The sequence below is a fragment of the Pelodiscus sinensis genome, chromosome 15 (assembly GCF_049634645.1).
Source record: "Pelodiscus sinensis isolate JC-2024 chromosome 15, ASM4963464v1, whole genome shotgun sequence".
Taxonomy (NCBI): Eukaryota; Metazoa; Chordata; order Testudines; family Trionychidae; genus Pelodiscus; species Pelodiscus sinensis.
Genome location: NC_134725.1, coordinates 24,950,831 through 24,973,247, shown reverse-complemented (window position 1 = coordinate 24,973,247; position 22,417 = coordinate 24,950,831). Strand labels below are relative to the sequence as shown.

Genomic DNA, 22,417 nt, shown 5'->3' with positions numbered 1-22,417 from the left:
TAACTCGACTTAGAGCCTCAGGAAATACTGGGGAGTAATTACTTTGAATTACTCTGGGGAGTAGTTATTTCAAAATAGCAGCAATGGAGCAGCCACACTACTGCTATTTTGACATAAGTATTTTAAAATAAGTGTTATTCCCTAAGGAAAGCAGGAGTTATTATTTCAAAACAACCAGCTCCTTATTTCAAAATAACAGGCTTGTTAATGTGGATGTTCTACTTGTTATTTCAAAATAAGGGAGGTTATTTTGAAATATCTTTCTACTGTAGACCAGGGCTTAGGGATCATTTTCAGCCAGGTCTATGTAAGAAGAACTCTAAAACTAGAGCTCTGTGCTTGGTAAGTTAATATAAATGTTAAAGTTACTCTTTTCTGCTATATCTGTAGACTGCCACCTTACTATATTTTGCAGCTCTGACATGACATGCTCATTTCCCTGACCCAAGTCCTGTGTTGTTTTTTCTTGTTATTCTTATTTAGGTTAATATTGTCATTCTCGTTGCTGTGACCAGAGTCATCTCAAGAATCAGTGCAGACAATTATAAGGTGCATGGAGATGCCAATGCATTCAAGTAAGTCTTTCTCATTCACATTACTTTGCAATAGGAGAATCGCCTACAACTATATTATGTCATGGATGGATAGGTCATATGCTCATTTCCATACATCGGTAGGAGAACTCAGTAGAAAAAAAAATTAAACACAGTTATAGTGAGCAAGTCAACCTTTCTCTCCCCTCCCTTCTTAATGTTGTCACTGAGCAACTGTGCTTTGGAAAAGAAAGTGGGACTGGAGTTAACCCCTTGTTTGGCAAGAACTAGGTAGTTCCCCTATTGTTCCATCTTAATCCCTTTCATGTAACAACTCATGATTTTGACTTCTGTTAATTCTTTAGTTCCTTTCCCCTTTGAGAATAACTGCATTGAAAAGTATATTGTACAGAATACAATGATCATTTCAATTATTTCACACTGGAATATTTCAATACCATCAGGCATTCATAGAATAATTCTAGATTTTAACCATAGCTAAGCAAAATATTTTTATGCATGTGTTTAGCTTTAAATCCATCTCTATTCTGAAAAGCACTTACCATGCTTAACTTTTTTATGCTTAAATCCTATAGTTTTTATATATCAAAGCAGTTTATACACTACAGTAGTGTTTTTTGGATGGCCTAGCCAAAATACTGTCTTAATCATGTGCTATATTAAAGTACAGTCCCATCAACAGAAGTTTGGAAGTAACATTTTAAACTGGGTGTGTTTCTGATAATAATAATAATTCCCCAATTATCACCTCTAATACCATTAACTCACAAACATCCCACTCTCCCTACCTCTAATATCATCAATTCACAGACACTTACCTTCCTTCCTCCCCCCTCCCCTGCATCCCCCTCCTGTTCTGCAATGTGATTTGTCCTTTTCATATTTGTTCATTTTTTTAAATTGTATCCTTTGGTATATATGGTTGTGACTACTTTCTTCCACTATTTGATCTGAGGAAGTGGGTCTGGCCCACGAAAGCTCATCATCTAATAAACCATCTTGTTAGTCTTTAAAGTGCTACATTGTCCTGCATTTTGCTTCAACTACCCCAGACTAACACGGCTACATTTCTATCACTAAATACTTTGGTGACTGATAAATATTTATTGAGTTAGGGCAATAGAGGGATTATGAATCAATACATGCCATAGAAAAATGTATAACTAATTATCTAAGGTTGGTATCTTTTTGACACTTGTAAGCAGTGCAGATAGGAGTACAGTGACTTAAGTGCAAATGAGCAAAGCTTAAGGTCTTTAGTTAAAATAGTACTAGGGACAGAGTTAGAATGCCTGACACACAGACCAAGCATGTGATTTTTTTTCTTTCTCCTGCTCTGGGGCATTTTGGGGTGTGGCTATCTAAAAATCTGTGGCTCCAACCTCAATCTGACTTTTAAGTAATTTTAGAGTGGTAGCCATGTTAATCTGTAACTTTAAAAACGAGTTATCCTGTGGCACTTTAGGACTAACAAAAATATATATAGTGTGTAGTGTTTCTGCAATAATCCTTATAGTTAATAATAAGGTATAGATCAGGGTGGCCGACCTGTGGCTCTGGAGCCACCTATGGTTCTTCTGAAGTTGATATGTGGCTCCTTGCTCAGGCACTGACTCCAGGGCTGCAGCTACAGGTACCAACTTTCCAATGCTCAGCTTCTGGCTCCTCCTCCTCCTCCTCCATGCATATTGCACCCTCACGCCTACCTTCCCCCACAGAGCCTCCTGAAGGCCATAAAACAGCTGATTGCAGTGGGCAGGCAGCGCAGGGAAGGAAGATTGGTGGGCTGCTGGTGTGCAAAAGATACTGGAGATGGGAGAGAAGGCACCTGAAGGGGACTGCTGACAAATTACTATAGCTCTTTGGCAATGTACACTGGTAAGCTGTGGCTCCTTCTCAGGCTCAGGTTGGCCACACCTGATATAGATAATTATTTTGTATTCTAGGCATTTGGCAGTACAAACACATGGTTGTTCCTCAGAAAAGCTTGTTTATCTCTTGTTTTTCAGTGGCATTTTGAAGCTTCAGTCATTAACCAGGACCCCATTGTGCTAGGCACCGTAAAAACACCAAACAAAAAATACCCTAATTTCAGACCTGACCTAATGAGAAGGATTAAAAACAACAACAGCAGGGAGGGATGGCTGAAGGGAACAGAGCAACAGGATCACAAAGTTATTCAGTGATGGCCCGTGTATATATCATTGTAGCATAGCTCTTCAGTTAAGTATAAGTGTAATAGATATTACAGAGGTGAAATGGGTGATATTTGTTAGTGAGAGTGACAAATTGGACCAAAACCTCACCCAACTTGTTTTTCTAATATCCTGTCACCAACATGGCTCTCACCATACTGCAGACACTAATGTAAAAGAAGTATGTCATTGTTGGCTAATTTCCTGTGAATATTATTGCAGAAGTGAATCTTCAAAAGAGATTTGAATGAGGCGAGGATAAGTGGCTGTCAGGATCCAGTCCTGGAGACCCTAATTCAGCAAAACACTTAATAATGTGCTTAACTTTCAGTTAAGACACAAGTTTGTGTGTGTTACTGCTTTTGCTGAATCAGGGCTTCTGTTCTTAGAAGGTGTCATGAAAAGGGCACTGATGTAGTTGTTGGATAAATGAGGCGTTGAACCTGATGCTGTTAACAGAATCCAATTTCTTTCATGTGCAGTTAGTATTCCTTGAATGTTTAGGAGAGTTTATATTTGAACATTATATTTGCATGTTTAGGAGAGTTAAAGGAGAGGACTCCTTTCATATTGTAGTTTTTCCAATAAGAAGTCTCAGCTTGACAAAGGCCTAGCTGGGATGATTTAGTTTGGGTTGGTCCTGCTTTGGGCAGGGGGCTGGATTTGATGACCCTCTGAGGTCTCTTTCAGCCCTTTGATTCTATGATTCTAAGAAAACTGATCCTATCAAACCAAACAGGATTGTCTTGTGTACTGACAGCTGCTGAGAGACCTTTCTCTTTGTAAGATATCAGAAAATCCTGAATCTTGATTAGCTCATGTATTATGTGAGCATGTTGGAGTGAATGAACATAGCAAGCTGAGACAATGACACCAAGCAAAGGGAAATCAAAATAAGGCAATATGCTCTGTAGTTTCCATCAAGTGACTGTCACCAAGGACTAAAAGGTACTGTTTGAGTTGACAAGTTCAATCAATGTGGGAGAAATCACTGAAGGCTGAAAAATGCTTCATGTACTGGCATCCTTAAATAAAGGACCTGTCAGGCATCCATCTGGATAGCACAGTTCATTTGACATTAGCTGTAGTGGAAAGCATACGATGTTTGAAAGAATTCATCCAGTTGTATTTTTAGGAAACATGGTTTGTTTACAATGGCACAATATGGTTCTTTGCAAATCAAGGAAGCATTTTGAAAACAAGTTGCAATTTTTGCTGCATTAATCTATTGTCTAAGAGGAGAAGGGGTTTTTGTGGCCACATTAAGTACACAGGATAACTGAAACCATAAGACAAAGGCTAGAGGATAGGACCTGCAGCACAGGGGAAGTTGCAACATCAGGGAAGTTCTGGTCAGTGTGGTGAATTGCCTTAGCTAAGAGGCAGAAGAAGCAAAGCAGTATTCATCCTTGGGCTTCCCTGTCTTTAATTTCTTCCCATTTGTCTTTTCAAGATGAATACTGAGCTTTGCTTTGGATTCGGATGATGGTATTTAAATAGAATAGAAGGCTTTGTAAGTTGGCAGGTGATAATGAGCTGGAGGGTACAGCACAATGATTGGAAAATGAATAAGAGATGGTAGAAGGAATATGGCAAAGCTGCCTCTTGCTTGTTTGCTTTTTCTTAGTAAGGAGATGGGGCCAATATTTACAAGTGTGGATGTGTAAAATATAAATAGAGGCACCATTGTTCCCTGTAACCTATGTGCTTGTGTAGCCACTCATGGACGATTTAAATGCCACCAAGCTGATTAGCAGAGCACCCACAACTAGATTTTTGGTTCTACTGGTGGTGCACATTCACACATGCTTTGGTGCACATAACATTTTTATTCTGCACATGGATGGAAAATATTCAAAGGAACATTGATAAGCATCTAAATAAATGGTGTGATTTGCAGAAGTTGTTCACATTCCAAACTCCCATTGACATCAATATGAACATAGGTCCTTACATTTTGACATCCGAATCTAAACATTCTAGCCAGCACGCTAAACGCTATCACTTAACTGATTAACCATTTTAAATTAGGGTCTGCCATCTGGCCTGCCATCCAGCCCCATCATGTTCACAGCCATGGGGATATGACGTACTGCTGCTGGTCCCACCCCAGCCATGATCCTGCCATAGTCACGGGGTCCAAGCACTCATGCTTCCAGCTTCTCTGCAGCCGGGCCTGCTCTGGCTCAGCATGGATGACTGCCTCTAGAGGTCTGGCAAGAACTGTTTATCTAGTAAGCATACCAATAAGCCTGGGGCTTTTACCATCCCTAATTTGGGCACAAGGCATGGTTGAAGGGAATCCAATAAAATATTTAAAAAATACGGATAGAATACTTTTTGTATTTTCCACATCGCTCAATAGAGTGAGTTTCAGGAAAATACATCAGCATGTGCTTAACTTTAACTTTGAACTCCACATTGAGTTCAAAGGATAGATGAGTTCAATGGAATAACTCATGTTCTTAAGTACCTTTCTAAATCAGAGTCCTACAGAACCATTAAAATAAAAACCTCTTGTCATAAGAACATAAGAACGGCCGTACTGGGTCAGACCAAAGGTCCTTCTAGCCCAGTATCCTGTCTACCGACAGTGGCCAGCACCAGGTGCCCAAGAGAGGGTGGACCGAAGACAATGATCAAGCAATTTGTCTCCTGCCATCTCTCTCCAGCCTCTGAAAACAGAGGCCAAGGACACCATTTTATCCCCTGGCTAATAGCTTTTTATGGACCTAACCTCCATGAAATTATCTAGCTTCTCTTTAAACTCTATTATAGTCCTAGCCTTCACAGCCTCCTCTGGCAAGGAGTTCCACAGGTTGACTACATGCTGTGTGAAGAAGAACTTTCTTTTATTCGTTTTAAACCTGCTACCCATTAATTTCATTTGGTGTCCTCTAGTTCTTCTATTTAGGGAACTAATAAATAACTTTTCTTTATCAGCCCTCTCCACACCACTCATGATTTTATAGACCTCTATCATATCCCCCCTCAGTCTCCTCTTTTCTAAACTGAAAAGTCCCAGTTTAACCTCTCCTCATATGGGACCCATTCCAAACCCCTAATCATTTTAGTTGCCCTTTTCTGAACCCTTTCCAAGGCCAAAATATCTTTTTTGAGGTGAGGAGACCACATCTGTACACAGTATTCAAGATGTGGGCGTTCCATAGTTTTATACTGGGGCAGTAAGATATTCTGTGTCTTATTTTCTATCCCTTTCCTAATAATTCCTAATAATTGTCTTTACTTATTCTTGCAGTATGCAACTTTTCAAATGCACAGTTCACATGGTCTCTACCTTATCATCTCCTTTTTGGTTTTTACGTGTTATCTACTTCAGATTTTCAGTTAGCTCTTCACTTCAAACATTATAAAAACAGTTTTCTGTTAGAAAATGTTGATGGAACCAAATTGAAATGTTTAATGTGAATTATCAGTTCTGTTGACATTTTGGTGGAAAATTATCAAAATGTTTGATTTTAATGAGTGTGAAAGATTTAATTTCAACTGTATCACTTTTATATTCTATTTTATCTGAAACTACTGTTGAAACAAAGTATTTTGACCTTACTGAAAAAAATTCAGAGATTTAGATTTTTCAGTCAATTCAGGTTAAAACCAAATTTCTCAGGGAATAAAAATACTGAATTTTGATGAGTCCTATATGGAGTAGCTGATCTTATATGCAGACTTAAAGGTTCAAAGTTTCATCTGAGGGAACTTTTTGGTAAAATATTAGATTTAGAAAAGATTCTCCCTGACAGAAACCTTTTTTGGTGATTTACTATAGACAGCCCAGTGTTTCCATAACCCGATGGGCATGAGAAATGATTTTACAAAGCACTTAAGCACATGCTGAAATGTTGTGCTGAATTGGGGCCTTAGTTGAGTGGATATATTTCAGTTTAGATCTCAGTTGCTTAACTAAGAAACTTATACATTGAATCTGTTGCAGAGCTAATCACAGTCAATGAACAAAACTCCCATTGATATCAGTGGTTCTGGGGATCCATTTTTTACCACCTAATTGATGGGGATTGGGTGAGGAAGAGGTTCCTTCATATGTTAGGGAGAAGAAATATGTCTTGACTATACTGTCATAAAGAAAGGAGGATTTTCATTTTCATCACGTATGCTTGGTGGTTCCTTAACATATTTGGATTAAAAGACTATGCAGTTTTTCCAAAACTTAATCACATTATTTTCAGGAGGCATAGTAAACACATAAATGTACATATGAAATGCAAAATTCCTTTCCCCACTTTGGTTTTCACAAAAGTATTGTAGGCTCGAAACAAAGCAATGGGGCTTAGCTATACCACTGTGTCTTTCAGCATGCTCAGCTTTGAACCACATTTGTCCCACTGATAGAGTTTCAAATAAACTGCCAAATCAGAGTTTCACTAGATGTTTCCCCACTGTCTTCTTAGAAGTGGTCTAATGAATTGGAACAATCAGTATCATTTATATAAAATGTAGACTTCATAGGGTAGTAAACCAGAAATCACAATATCTATCACAATCAGCCAGGGAGAAAGCAATTACAACATAATTAGAAAATTTCCTTAATGTTTTACTTTGTTTCACTATACACAATCTCTTTGTCCTGAAAGACTAAATGTTCACACAATATAATGCTCAAACAGTCCCCTGTATCACTACGGAGAGAAATATTTTTTTATGCATTTTGTTAAATTAATGATTGAAATCCGGAATACATGGAAAAAAACAGTTTATTTTTCTATGTTGTCTTGCAGTATAAACCCTGTTCTATTCACATTGAGGCAAAAATAGACTTTTGCCATGAACTTCAGTGAGAACAACCCCTAGGTTCCTGTTCCTAGAAAGCTCTTTGAAGAATTTAGGATGCATGCATCCATTTGGACATGTTTGACACAGGAACTATGCGTGTGTTGCATTATGCTTTATCCTGCTATGTGTTGTGATTCACATGACTATGATCCAAATATTTTAAGAAATCTCCAACTCCTAAATGAGGCACCATAGCATTATCAACCATGCAGGAATGCTATTTGTTTTCTGATGAAAGAGCCTCTTACTACGTTCTAAATATCTAAATAGACATAAAATCACAGAAAATAAATGCCAGAATCTATTTGATGTTAATTCCTGCATATTCAAAGAGATCACTGGCTTAACTGAATAAGTGCTGTGTTTTTTCTATTTACCGAACAATAAAAAGAAAGGAAGCTTTGAATTCCTAATTTAGAATAACTTTTCTGTTATTTATTTTAGAGCTAAATCTTCCACATGCTTGTCATTTCCTTGAGCCATATATTCTTATTTCACAGTAGGTGACACCACACATACGGGTCTGAACATGAACAGTCTTACTGGAGGCATAGCTGTTTGAAAGGATTTTGCCAAACCCGTGAAGTTGCTCATTTTCAATTCCTTCCAAACATTTGTATGAGAGCTTTTGTTTGTATATAGACCTGTTGCCATTTACTGTGGATAAGGCTAGTGCTCTGTGTGCCATCAAAGGGAGGTGAGCACAATAAACAGCTCAGGTCTTACCCCAAAATCACACTGTGATTTTGCTAAAATCTAAAGGCTTATTTATAAAAAGAAAGAAGCATAGGTGAAAGTTGAAATTGGTTGTAGGAGTCAAATATATACAGACATGAATAAAGTTCTGCAATCAAATTCATGGAGTTTTTGAGCTTAGTAGTTGCAGCTGCATCTTTCATCAACTGTCCAGAGTTCTTAAGTATATGTCCATTATAGGAGCACGAGGGTATTCTGGGATCTCCTTTTTTATGGCTTGCAGCTTTCCCCATGAATAGCCAAGCAGATATGAGATGAAAAAGGATTATGTCTGAAGAGTCTTTTTACTTAATTTCCACCAGCTTCTTAGACTGGGAGGACAATAGACTTTTGATGTAATCTTCTGTGGCCCAAACATTGTGGCAGTTAGCATACGGTAGTTTATCCATTAAACAGTTCATGCATAGTTTACCACAATCTTTAGAGATATAGAGACAATAATACTCCTTCAATTAAGTTTCATAGGAAATGTTAATATTCCCTTTTGATCTGGAATCCAGGTTATAGTATTAAATAAGAATTGTTTGTTAACATCACATGACCTGAGCAAACATCCACCATTCTAATGCTCTAACCATTCAAGTTTGCTTTTCAGAGTTCTCCTCTAACCTAATGCAATATCCCAACTATTGTTTACATATCTTCCTAACAAGTCTTCAGAAGTCGACCTTGGCTCGTGTATAATATTATCTAAACTAAATGATGTGAACATGATAAAATGTTAAAGAATTAGCCATTGGTATATTGTATGGAAGCAGTCCATGGATCTTATAAAATGCACCAGTGGGCTAACTATGAATGGTGGGCCATATGTTGGGCACCTTTGCACTAACTTGAGATCCCAGTTTTCATGCCTAGGCCATCAAATAATTATATATGTGTCACAGAGAAAGCACTCATTAATATAGTTTTTAAATATAATTTAAACTATTTGTAATTGTTTCAAAGAATAAGCAGGCACAGAGGGCTTGACCCAGTGCCCATGGAAGATGGCAGGAGATTTTCCTTTGACTCAAATGGGAACTGGATAAGGCACCTAATAATCCATACCATTTAAAGGTACAAAAAGCTCTTAAAACAAGAGAAACCTTAGAAATATAGTACATCCAACATGTGCTGCAAAAACTGTGCAGCCAAACTGAGAACACATTCAGAGTTGCACAAGACCCGGAAGCAATAGTTTGCTCTTTATTCCACCAGGTACAAGTGCTCAATTTATTAGGAATAATGGAAGTGAGAACTGTGGCATATGGGAGTGTCTATGCACATTAGGCTATTCCTCTCCCATATCAGTTTTTATTTGTGTTCCACATTTTAACTTTTCTGGTAGCCTGCTACCTTTGCATTTGGTTTGGATTTTCCCTGTATCTTTCAGTATTCTTTCCTACAGTATTTCTTACATGATCAGCTTTAGTATGTTTCAAACAGAAAGTTTAGATAGATAGATATTATTAAACTTATCTTCTAAAAGATGTAACTAAAAGTGAGTTCTGCTCCAGCAGGTCACAATGTTGCATGCATCCATAGGCTACGTCTACACTGGCCCCTCTTCCGGAAGGGGCATGTAAATTTCACGAGTCGTCGTAGGGAAATCCACGGGGGATTTAAATATCCCCCGCGGCATTTAAATAAAAATGTCCGCCGCTTTTTTCCGGCTTTTAAAAAAGCCGGAAAAGAGCGTCTAGACTGGCCCCGATCCTCCGGAAAAAGTGCCCTTTTCTGGAGGGTCTTATTCCTACTTCAAAGTACTCTATGGCTACGTCTACACTGGCCCCTCTTCCGGAAGGGGCATGTAAATTTCACGAGTCGTCGTAGGGAAATCCACGGGGGATTTAAATATCCCCCACGGCATTTAAATAAAAATTTAAATAAAAATGTACTTTGAAGTAGGAATAAGACCCTCCGGAAAAGGGCACTTTTTCCGGAGGATCGGGGCCAGTCTAGACGCTCTTTTCCGGCTTTTTTAAAAGCCGGAAAAAAGCGGCGGACATTTTTATTTAAATGCCGCGGGGGATATTTAAATCCCCCGTGGATTTCCCTACGACGACTCGTGAAATTTACATGCCCCTTCCGGAAGAGGGGCCAGTGTAGACGTAGCCATAGAGTTTGTCCGCAGACTCAAACGTTCCAAAGCACTTTACAAAGCCATAAATTATATCCCAGAATCATATTGACTGCATTAAGGCAAATTGCACCTCCCTGTAGTCAATGATATATTGCTCCTCATGGCTCCTACATGCCAACTTTCAGCATTTTACTCTGCTTATAAAGACTCCCCATCTTTCTTTCAGCACACACCTTTTGTCTCAGATCAGTGCAATATATGCCAAATCTCCTGATTATATTTGTCATCTTTGTTGTTTTCTCTTAGCAGGCACCAATCAATGAGGTATTGCTGCATATAGTTGTCTCCTTTTTGTAAATGCTCCCACAAATACCTTGAAATGGGAGTTGAAAAACTTCTTTAAAGATTCTCTCAATTTGACTTTTTGCCCAGTGTCCACTGGCCAATCACAGCACATCTTAGAAGCAGTGGATTGACCAAAGGTACATTACAATGAGAGTATTACGATGATAATTAGTGACCTAAAGCATCCCAGCCAAAGGCCTCCCACTATTCACCAGCAGATGCCACCCAAAGGCCACCCACTATTCACCACATATGACTGAATCCAGCCCGTCTGTGATGGGCATCTGCAAAATGCCCCCTTTGAAAAAAAAAATCAGCAATGAGTCTGGATCTGAATCCAAACTTTTTGACTGGTTAAAAATGATTTATGCCTCATCAGGCAATGAAAACCACAGATGTAACACTTGGATTTTTTTTAATGTACTTGAGCACCCGCTTACATTTATTCTGTTAGAAATGAAAAGCAGCTTTTCCAGTTTGCTGAAGGAAATCTAACTGCTAAAAAGAGCAATCTGGCAAGTCACATCTGTTTACAGAAATTATTTTTCTTGACAATTTCTAATGGCATGTAAAGAATCACACTCCCTGAACGTGGCTGCAAAGGACATGAGGAATATATCTTATTGAAGCTCTTTGAAAGGGGACAGCTATAAAGGAAATACTTTATGATGAAAGTATTAAGATGTTAATTAGTGACCTGAAGTCCTACTGCTGCTGATAATGTCTTAAATCTAATTAAATCTTTGGCTCATTGGAAATGAAAAACTAAAAATGCTGTTTTAGTCATATTTGATTAGGCACATAGGAAAGAATCCAGAGATAAGTAAAAATACATGGATTTAAACAGGAGTATTAAGAACTACCAGTGCAGTGCTAATGTGCAAGGAACAGATTGACTTTATAAATGTTTTCAGTTGGCCTATTTCATAAGAGAAAATATTGAGTTATCAGCATACTAAGGCAAAATATGCAAGTATGTGTTTAAGTCCATCTCCCTTCAATGCTTGAGTTGCTTTTTTTGCTGAGAGAGCAAAACATTTTCCCATATTGAATTGGAATAAAAAAGTTAATCTTGACTTTTTTTTTTTAAATAAAAATTTTTAAAAATTCAGTTCGGATCAAATGAAATGTTTCTTATTTGGTACTTTTGACATTTCTTTTTAGATTTTGATTGCTTTAAAAAATAATTCAAACTTAAATTTCAAAATATAACAGACATTGTTTGTAGTTCAAAGCTGGAATTTCCATTTTTCTAAATGTCAAAAGATTTTGAAAATTTCAAATCTTTTTTCTCAATAATTTTTCAAACTTGAAAACTTCATCTTAACTGATCTGTTCCTGCAAAAAGTTTTAGTTTCAATGAATTAGCATTTTCTTGTGAAGAAAATATTTAGTCAGAAAATTCCCAACCAGCTCTGTTTAGCACAGCACTTAAGAACATGCTTAAGTGATGTGCCAAATGGGGATGGAGTTCAACTTACTGTCATCAGTGACTTAGCTGGAGGTCAAACTGATGACTTTCCAAACTGATAACTTCCCAAGTCTCTGCAATAAGTGTGACTGAGTGATAGTTTGGTTGTTGTTACTTTAAAGTAAGAAGCTTTTATTTTCAAAGAAGATTAGTTAGGCCTGGGACTTTGACAGGAATTATCTAATAAAGTTAATGGTCTTTGGTTCTGGCCCTTAATTTCTAAATCCAATGTGAATTATCATGTTTTTAGGTAATGCAACAGCACAACAAAAATAATTAAGTATAGTGAATTTAGCTGAAAAGTTTTGCTCTGCACAACACAATACAGTTCAATTTAAAAGTTACTATAAGAAATCTCCATTGCTATACACCAAGCATCATTCTCCACAGAGATGACTGGCAGATATTTCTTTTTGGCGTTTCTTAGTTTAACGACTCCTATTCATCAGAGCTGAATGTAGATGAATAACAGGAGGGATACTGATGGGGAGGGTTGTTATGTATGACTGTGCTACTGACTTACACCTGTACATACAGAATGTGCTAGTATGATTCAATATTCATGCAGCATGGGATTGTCTGAATAGAGAAATATAATTTTCATCAAGACTGCTTTCTGCAGACTGTGTATCTGCTTTCACATTTTAATATGTAGGAAGAACAGCTTTTGTTGAAATTTGGTTAATTAAATCTCTTTGATGAATCCCACAAACTGCTGTTGGCAAGGAAACAGAAACAGATGCGGACACACACACAAATTTAGAATCAAAGTGACCAAAAAATAGCAGAAAGAGGATTTGTTCTTGCAAAAGGCTGAACACTTCTGTTAGGTGCTGAACACACTAAACTTCCACTGAAGTCAGTGGGAGTAACAGGGGCTCAGAAATCCAAAGGTGTGTGCAGGATTATACCAGATCATTGTTTTATGGAGCTGAAACCAGAGGAGCTGACAGCCATGCCAGGCCTCTGGACAAGGGGAGGAGGACTGGCTCCATGCTTCTGGAAGATGTGGGGCCTGCAGCAGCTGGGCATGGACTGTGGAAGCAAGTGTGCCATGCCAGTCCCACGTCTCCAGCTCTCTGTGCCACCCCATGTGTGGTGCCTCCCACCTGTAGATCCACTTGGAGCTTGCTGTGCTGTGCTGCAGCAGTAATTTGAAGGGTCTGAGCCCTTTTGAATCACCAGATCCTGGGGCAATTATTCTCTTCTTCTCCCCCCTCCCCTCAATATGCCTGGCTGAAACTGATAATCTCTTCTGTGGAGTGAAACAGAAGGGAAAGATAGAAAGTAGTGTCACTTTATCTAGGTACAGCGAAACCACCTGCCAACTAGCCCTTATCTTCAATGCCTTTCCATTTGTGGGTATAGTCAGTCCTGTGATTCAGACTCAGCATTCGCTAAGCTTTTGGCAGTGCTGATATTACATCCTGGAGGGTAAAACAGAGGCTTTGCAATTGGTGAACACAAAGCCTAGGCACTGTGTAAGACAACACAGAGTTTCTGTAGCCAGGCCCTATCGGAGTGGGTAGGGGCTAGGAGGGCCATTTGGACCTGGCCTCAAGAGACAAAGGGGCCTCAAATTTTGACATTTTTCTACATAGTCTTTTCCATTTATTGTACACCTTGGAGTTATAAAAGAGACAACAAAAGAAGCTAGATATATCTGCAAACACTTGATTTCAATCATTGTGGGACTTCAGGCCTTTGCCAATTTTTCAGTCACATTCATTTCAGTTTTCATCTGCATGAGTGGAGATGAGAATAGCTTCTGTGATTAGTGATTCTAGGCTATGAAACAGTTTACAGTCTTTGCATAGAGTTTAGAGGTTTTGAAAGGTGAGGATGAGTTTAACCTTTAAATTAGATGTTTATCTCTGCATAGAAGATTTTCATATTCCTGTTTTTTCTTGTATCTTCATATACAATAACTGTATCAGGCTCAGTTGTAAGCTACCTCTTCATCCAGTTTTAAATTCACCTTTAAAGGCTTTTTGTGATAATAAACTTTCAATTCTAGTTGCTTAGATATAAAGTTTATTAATTTGACAATCGCCCTTGACATTAGACGGTGACCATACTGACAATGACACTTGCAGTTCTGATTATGAAAATTTCAGACCCACAAATGACATTTCAAATTCATTGCCTCAAAATGAAGAGATCATTAATCAAGACACAGAAATGCCAACAGTAGTGATAGATGCAGAATCTACGCTCAATTTAGAGACTGTGCAGAAAAAGAATGAGCACCTTGGAGATGCTGCGCAGCAAGAGCAAGAAACTTACAACTAGCATAGGACACAGTGTAACAACTGTGGCTTTATAATCTGATATTGGACTTGTTAAAAACAATGTTGCTCAAATGCAGTCATTTCTCAAATTTAATTGTTTTCAGATTCCAAGTAATATACCAAAAGAAGCTGAAAATCATACTTTTCCAACTCATCTGCTGACCAAAACTCTTCCAAATGGAAAGATCTACACAAGAGACTGACTACTCTCTGCTATGTGGGCTCTCTACTGTGTACCCTGTTTCATTTTTAACTGTGATATTTCAAATGCATCAGTACTGTCTGATCCATCTGGTTAGAGTGTTAATATAGGTTGGAGGAAGTTGAAAGACCAAATAGGTGGACATGAAACTTCAATATCTCATAAAGATACCAAGTACAAGCCAATTTGATCCGACCATGTTAAGAATGTCTGTGAATCACAAGAGATTGGACAATACATGCAAATCATAGAATCATACACTCATAAAATCCTAGACCTGGAAGAGACCTCAGGAGGTCATTGAGTCCAGTCCCCTGCCCAAGGCAGGACCAATCCCAACTAAATCCCAGCCAGAGCTTTGTCAAACTGGGACTTAATGACCTCTAGAGATGGAGATTCCACCATTTCCTTAGATAACCCATTCCAGTAACTTACCACCCTTCAAGTGAAATAGTTTTTCCTAATACCCAACCTAGACCTCCCCCACTGTAACTTGAGACCATTGCTCCTTGTTCTGCCATCTGTCACTACTGTGAACAGCCTCTCTCCATCCTCTTTGGAACCTTCCTTCAGGAAGTTGAAAGCTGCTATTAAATCCCCCCTCACTCTTCTTTTCTGCAGACTAAATAAACCCAAATCCCTCAGCCTCTCCTCATAGGTCATGTTCTCTAGCCCCCTAATCATTTTTGTGGCCCTCCAGTGGACCCTCTCCAATGCATCCACATACTTTCTAAGACAGTGGGCCCAGAACTGGTCACACTACTGCAGATGTAGCCTCAGCAGTGTGGAATAAAGGGGAATAATCACTTCTCTAGATCTGCTGGAAATGCTCCTCTTAATGCACCCTAATATGCCATTAACCTTCTTGGCTACAAGGGCACACTGTTGACTCATATCCAGCTTCTCATCCACTGTAATCCCGAGAGCCATCTCTGCTGAACTGCTACTTATCCAGCCAGTCCCCAGCCTGTAACAATGCTTGGGATTCTTCTGTCTCAAGTGCAGGACTCTGCTCTTGTCCTTGTTGAACCTCATTAGATTTCCTTTGGCCCAATCTTCTAATTTGTCTAGGTCAGTCTGGTCCCTATCCCAACTCTCCAACATATCTACCTCTCACCCAGCTTAGTGTCATCCATAAACTTGCTGAGGATGCAATCAATCCCCTCATGCCAATCGTTAATAAAGATGTTGAACAAAATCTGCCCTAGAACCAATTCTGGGGGCACTCTACTTGAAACCATCTGTCAACCAGACATTGAGTCATTGATCACCACCTGTTGGGCCCAACAATCTAGCCAGTTTTCTATCTACCTTACAGTCCATCTATCCAATCCACACTTTCCTAACTTGCTGGCACGAATATTGTGGGAGACCATATAAAAAGATTTGCTAAAGTCAAGGTATATAACATCCACTGACTTCCCCAGGTCCACAGAGCCAGTTACCTCATCAAAGAAGCTAATCAGATTGGTCAGGCATGACTTGCCCTTGGTTAATCCATGTTGACTATTCCTAATCAATTTTCCCTCTTCCAACTGCTTCAAAATTGATTCCTTAAGGATCCTCTCCATGATTTTTCCAGGGACTGAGGTAAGTCTGACTGGCCTGTAGTTCCCTGGATTGTTATTCTTCCCTTTTTTAAAGATGGGCACTACATTTGCCTTTTTTATAATAATTCGGGACCTCTCCAGATTTCCCCAAGTTTTCAAAGATAAACTACCAAAGGCTCTGCAGTGACATTTGCCAACTCCCTCAGTACCCTCTGATGCATTATCTACTAGAATTCAAAATTAGTTTATTGAGCTGTGTGGGACATTTGTGAAAACAACAGTTCTTGAAGAGATATGTTGTGCAAAGTACTTTTCAATTATTATTGATGCAACCCAGAGTGTTCTCATAAAGAACAGATGACTTTGGTTGTTCCATATGTTCAAATTTCAGGAAGTTCAAAGGTTTCAGTTGAAAAGCTATTCATTTTGTTCAATAATTTCATGAGAAAATCTGGAAAAGAAATCACTGCTCATGTATTAGAAATTCTGGAAGGCTTCAAATTAAATTTTCAAGTCTGCATTTTGTGACCTAATGAAAATGGATCCAAAATGGCTAGGAAGTACCATGGAGTACAAGCAGTCCTTCTTGAGCAAAGTTCAAACTGTATTTTCTCTAGCTGTGGCATCCACACACTAAATCTTGTCAGCGTTGATTATTCTGAATCATGGAAGGAAATAATCACTTAGTTTGGAACAATCCAGAAATTGTATAACCTCTTCACAAGCAGTCCTCAAAAGTGGGAAATTCGGAAGCAGCATCTGCCTGTCTCCCTTCACGGCATAAATTGCACCGTATTTGGACTCTGTGAGAAAGGCTTTAAGTGAGCTTCTTACTCTGACAGCACAGGCTCCCATAGAGCTGAGGTCAATTCAGAAGTATATATCCAAATTTGAATGCATTTTAATGTCATCCATGTGGATGAAGTTGCCAAAAATTATCTACAAAGTTAATCTTGTAATTGAAGCACGCAATGCTACATTAGATGTTAAGAAGAATAACATTGAATGACTTCTTAAAGATATTCAAAATATTTGTGGAACACAATCCTTTCTACGTCTAAATCATTAGCACTAAGTATTGACATTTCATCTGAGTTTTCCACTAGTTACAGCCTAACATCTCAATCTAATGCAGAAAGGCACTATCAAATCAATGTTAGTTTGTTATTATTGACACCATTAAATCTGTTCTTACATATCTATTTGAGTCATTGCGACAAATTTGTATCCTTTTTGGATTCCTTTTGGACTTCAGAGAACTAAGCGATGAAGATCTATATTCAGTGACTGAGCAATTTCAAAAAAGGTAGAACAACAAAATTTCAAGAGATCTCTGTGACGAGATCATTTTCCTGAAACATATATATCACACCAACTTGAAAATGGACTGCAAGCCAAAAGAACTGCTTCAAGAAATACTCGATCTCGGCCTGTCGACTGCATTTCCTAACATCACAGTTGCATTACATATTTTTGTCAGTCTCCCTGCATCTGTGGCTTCAGGTGAATGCACAGTCAATATGTTAAAACAGGTAAAGAGCTATCATCATTCTACAATGGAACAAGAGTATTTGAATGGGCTCACAATGCTTACCATTAACAGTGATATTGCACGTTTCAGTTATAAATGAGTTGGCACACAAGCATCCCTAAAATGAAGAGTTTTGCTTGCAATGGAAACTCAGAATTAATGTTACATTTTAAATACACATGCTATTGGTATAATGACTTAATTGTTAATAAATAAATGTCTCAAGTGTGCATTTTCATATGTTCTTTTGTTTTTACTATGGCCCTGTGGGTCAAAAGTTAGATATGTTGGAGGCTTGGAAGGGTAGGGCTGGGACCTCTAAACTCAAAGTGGCCTGGGCTTTTGTCATTCTTGAGAGGGCCTATCTGTTGCATTTAAATGGCAAGTGATCCTTATGCTAGTCCCTGGCATGAAGCTGTATTGCATCCTGAGAGCTCTGTTAACTCCAGAGGATTCAGCAAAGGAAGGGGATCCTTGTTAAATTCCAGGATACACATCACAGCTGTGAGCATTAAGGTCTTTGTCAGAAATCTGAAATTGCAACATGAGAACAAAAATTAACATAGTCTTTAAAATAATTTAAGTTGGGATGGTAAAAAAGAGTGTGACTTTTTTTTTTTTACTTTTCTCTTGTGATTTGACATATTCAGAGCTTATGCAGTTTCTTTGGATTTAACTACTAGCATAATGTTTTTTTCCCCTTGGTGGAAGAGGCTCATGTTGGTTTTACTGGCAAGTCTACCTTCACTTTCACAGATAAGGAATATTATTTTTGTTCTGGTTGAAGGGATCCAAAGCTTGGGATGATCTGATTTATAAATAGTTCACTGTTTGATAAGAAAAAAATGCATTAGTGCAAATATGCTAACAGCATAAAAGGGAAAAAAATCACTGCTCTTGGGAACCATAATAAACAATTCCTATATTTTAAAAAATATCTGTCAGTGATCAAGCATTAATACATGAATAACAGCAACTGTACATGGATGAATTATCAGCAAGCATCTGGATCAACCAGGCTATAGAAGGTTTATTTTGAAGTACAGATGCTTTTCAAGGGATCACCTTTTCTAGGGAGGTCTTCATGGTCTTTATCTGGCATTCTAGAGGCTTGGATTCTCCCACTAACTTTGTGTGGGACATTAGGCAAGTCAGTATGCTTCTCTGTACTTTTTAGCCCCTTCTGAAACTTAAGAGTTCATCAACAATGGAGCTATAATGTAATTTCCAGCTTGTGTGGACATGCATGCACTAGATTTAACTGAATTAGCATGCTCAAGAGAGAAGTGCAGTTTCAATAGCATGGGCAGCAGGCAGGTAAGCACTTAGGGTATGTCTAGGCTACATGGCTTCGTCGATGGAGGCATACCATTTGATACTGCTCCAATTGACTGTCATTATGCCATCACTTTAATGACATAAATTTGTGAAGTGTTCCCCATTCTAAAATTATTGCCTACCCTGATTTAGGCTGACTCTTCTTTTCCTACAAAAGCTAGAGATTGATCACTGTTATCTGAACATAGTTTGGCAGGTTATTTTAGGAAACTGAGAAGTGTTGTTCCAAGGTCAAAGTAGGAGACCATGAATAGATCCAGTGAGACATGAATAGACTGAGCATGAGAAATCCTCCTTGGTGCCACCTAAGGTCTGATCCAGCTCCCACTGAAGTTAATACAAAGACTCCCATTGCCCTAAAGAGCAGTGTGAGAAATCCTCATTTATAAGAAATTTCACCTTAAAAACAGAAGTCAGATTTCTCACGTCTCAAATGTTTGTTGACTTAGATCTCTTTTTTGTTCCCACTCTGGAACTATTTAATGGATATTCACAGGTTTTCTTAGGGATTTGTGTTGCTTCACATGGATTTTAATGGACTCTGGGACCAGCCTAGAGTCCTCTGAAGATGTCAGCAATAACAGTGTCTCCAAGTAATACTGGCAATAGGCCAGCCTGATACTACCTATGATGTGTAAACAGCAAAGGTCTCAGGTTGATCACCTCATTTCAATAAAATCTTGCTAAAATAAGGAACACCCAAACTGAGGTTACAGAACTAAGCCAAAGCCTTAGGAGCTTCCATATGAGAAGAGATTATAATGACTCAGATTATTTATTCAGAAATAAAGAGTGATCAATAATGAGACATCAAAAAATGCATAGGGAATGTTATAGAGAAGGCTGGTAAGGAACTGTTTTTTACCCTTTTCTACAGAATAAAAGATATAAATAGATTCTCAATACATTTAAAAGTCAAGAAATTAAAGTGAATGTTTTGAAAAGCTATTTTTTGCTTTTGTAGCATGTAAGAAAACCTGTGGAACTCACTGCTGAAGGATTTTATTGAAGCAAATAGCTGGTATAACTGCAGCTGCTAAGTTGTTTGTAGAACTAGCTAATGATTTTGACCTTTTATTAGTTGAGATAAATAATAAAACCAATAAAGTTATATTTTTTAATTGTTTAAGAACAGGGGCTACACAATAACCTCTTCTTATATGCAACCATATTGCACGGTTACATGCATTTACATGGATATATGACACTACCTGAAATACTATGTATCTGCTTCAGAAACAGGATTCAAGACTAGAAGGATTCCAGCAATTTTTTTTCCCTTGTGTAAATTAAAAAAAGACAACATTTAAGCAAATATATGCCTAATCATTTACCAGCACTGCATTTAAAGCTCATCTGAGCCATTACATAGAAAATAACTCTCATTTTCTTTGTCTGTTGATATGTCTGACCTTGGTATCTTTGTTATTTACTAGCATCACTGTCACTGAAATGAGAAACCAACCTTTTTGTTAATATCATTTTATTATTAAAGATCATAGAGGCAGTTATGGTCAAGAGGTCATTTTCAGAGTTCAGCTCCTCTCGGTGAGTTGTTGCTATTTCTTCAGATGTACCAGACACAGGCTAAAACTATTTTTTACTTCATTGGTCTTAATCTACAAGCATCATTGGCCATATGGCAAGAAACAGAAACATTTGCTATAGATTTTCAATAAACAGCTTCCTGATGCTTCTTCATGAGGCTTTTTTTCTCTATTACTTTAGCAACCTCTTCTGTTCTCAGATGATCACCTAGGTCAGCTGTTTTTTATATATTTGAGAGAGTTTGTCCATCTGTTCAATAACTCCTCCTAAACGGTAAGAGCTAGGACCACCAAATGTGGTATGCAGCTTCTTCTTATATCTTAAAGCAAAGTTATAAGAAGAAGACGTTAGGGTTTGATTGTGCCAGGATAATGGGATGTGCCTGGAATGGGATAGCTTCTCATAAACCCATACAGAAAAGACAGCATTACCAGGCAGGTACAAGGGGCTGACTGGGAGCATCCCCTTGCTCCAACCCTGAGCTGCCTCACCTCTCAGGCATCCTTTAGAGAGGGCAGGAGGGCCTTAAGCTCCTCCAACCCCACCATTCCTACGGGAACATAGAATCATAGATTGGTAGAACTGGAATGGACATTGCTGGCTGTTCTTTCTCATCAGAGAGTGAGGGGAAAGTGCAGTTTGTAGGGGAGAGAAGGGGGCAGTAACCTGGTTTTGCCTCTACTGTGTGACATGCCTCCCTCACCCAGCTGTGCTTGCTGAAAGTTGCAATGGACATGGAGAGATGCTTCTCAACTGGCCCCAATCTACTGGGGAGAGAGAGGGCTGGGGGATTCCTCTCTCCCTGGGGTAGCCGCATATTGACCCCTCAGCCTCACCCCTAACCCAAGAGCAATGATTCAAATTAAATATGTACATTTTCATTTTATTTCCCCCCCAAAAATAAAATAAAAAACAAAAATTAATTGAGTCAAGCACCCAAGCAATGCCAGGTGAATCATAAGGCAAAAGACATACATTGCCCATGAAGTCTGGTCTGAGCACAGCATGAAAGATCTCTGGCACAGATATGCCTGCTGTAAATGCGTTGGGCCGTGCGTCCCGTTATCACTTAGTAACACTCCCTTGTCCCCGTGTTTCTTTCACCCTTTCGAGCACCCTCCGGAATCTGTGTCTGTTTTGACCAAGGCTCACAGGGCCCTCACTCTCCTGGGGTTTTGATGACCCCTAAGCAGGGACCGGACTCGTCCCGACCGCGGGGAGAGGGGGGTCCGGGCCCACCCACTTTCACAGACCCCAGCCCTTCTATCATCTGGTCTGGCTGGCGGGGCATCAGCTGTAACTCGCCAGCCCACGGGCTCCTTTTGCCCGCCCTGGGCTACTTCCTCTCTCCGTGGTCAAATATCCCCTTGTCTCCGGGCTCACCTCCTCACCTTGGGTTCCATCCACTGCTGGTCCTTGGCGAGAGGCCGTTTCCCTGGACCTTCCTCCTCTGTGACATCTCCCGGGGTTTAAATCCCCGCGCTGGCTCCCAGCCCGGGGGGTCCTGCCCTTTCTTGCGTGGCCCCACTTCCAGGCCGTTGGCAGGGCCATGGTCCAACGTAGCTCCCCCCACATTGGCGCCTGGCCTCCAGGCGGTACGTGGGCGTCCTGCCTGGGCAGCCGCCAGGGAACAGCTGCCGCACAGCCAGTAGGCCGGCCCCTGTGCCGCTTGGCCCGCAGCATGCAGTGCGCCCAACGCCGCTACCCCACCCCCTGCCCCGAGAGCAGCCAGATAAGTGCGTGGTGCCTCCGCCCCGTC

The 22,417-nt window shown here is 39.3% G+C and overlaps 1 protein-coding gene across 5 annotated transcripts in view; it reads left to right on the top strand.

The window, feature by feature from the left end:
- ADGRD1 (adhesion G protein-coupled receptor D1) overlaps positions 1-22,417 on the top strand; it is a 327,867-nt gene that overhangs the window by 278,146 nt on the left and 27,304 nt on the right. For 4 of the 5 annotated variants that reach the window (XM_006120531.4, XM_075898421.1, XM_075898422.1 and 1 more), the window contains one exon: positions 484-575. In XM_006120531.4, coding sequence (XP_006120593.2) covers positions 484-575 — 92 coding nt within the window. Of the gene's footprint in view, positions 1-483; positions 576-14,593; positions 15,388-22,417 lie in introns of those variants that run through there. The other variant, XM_075898423.1, reaches the window with a different exon arrangement.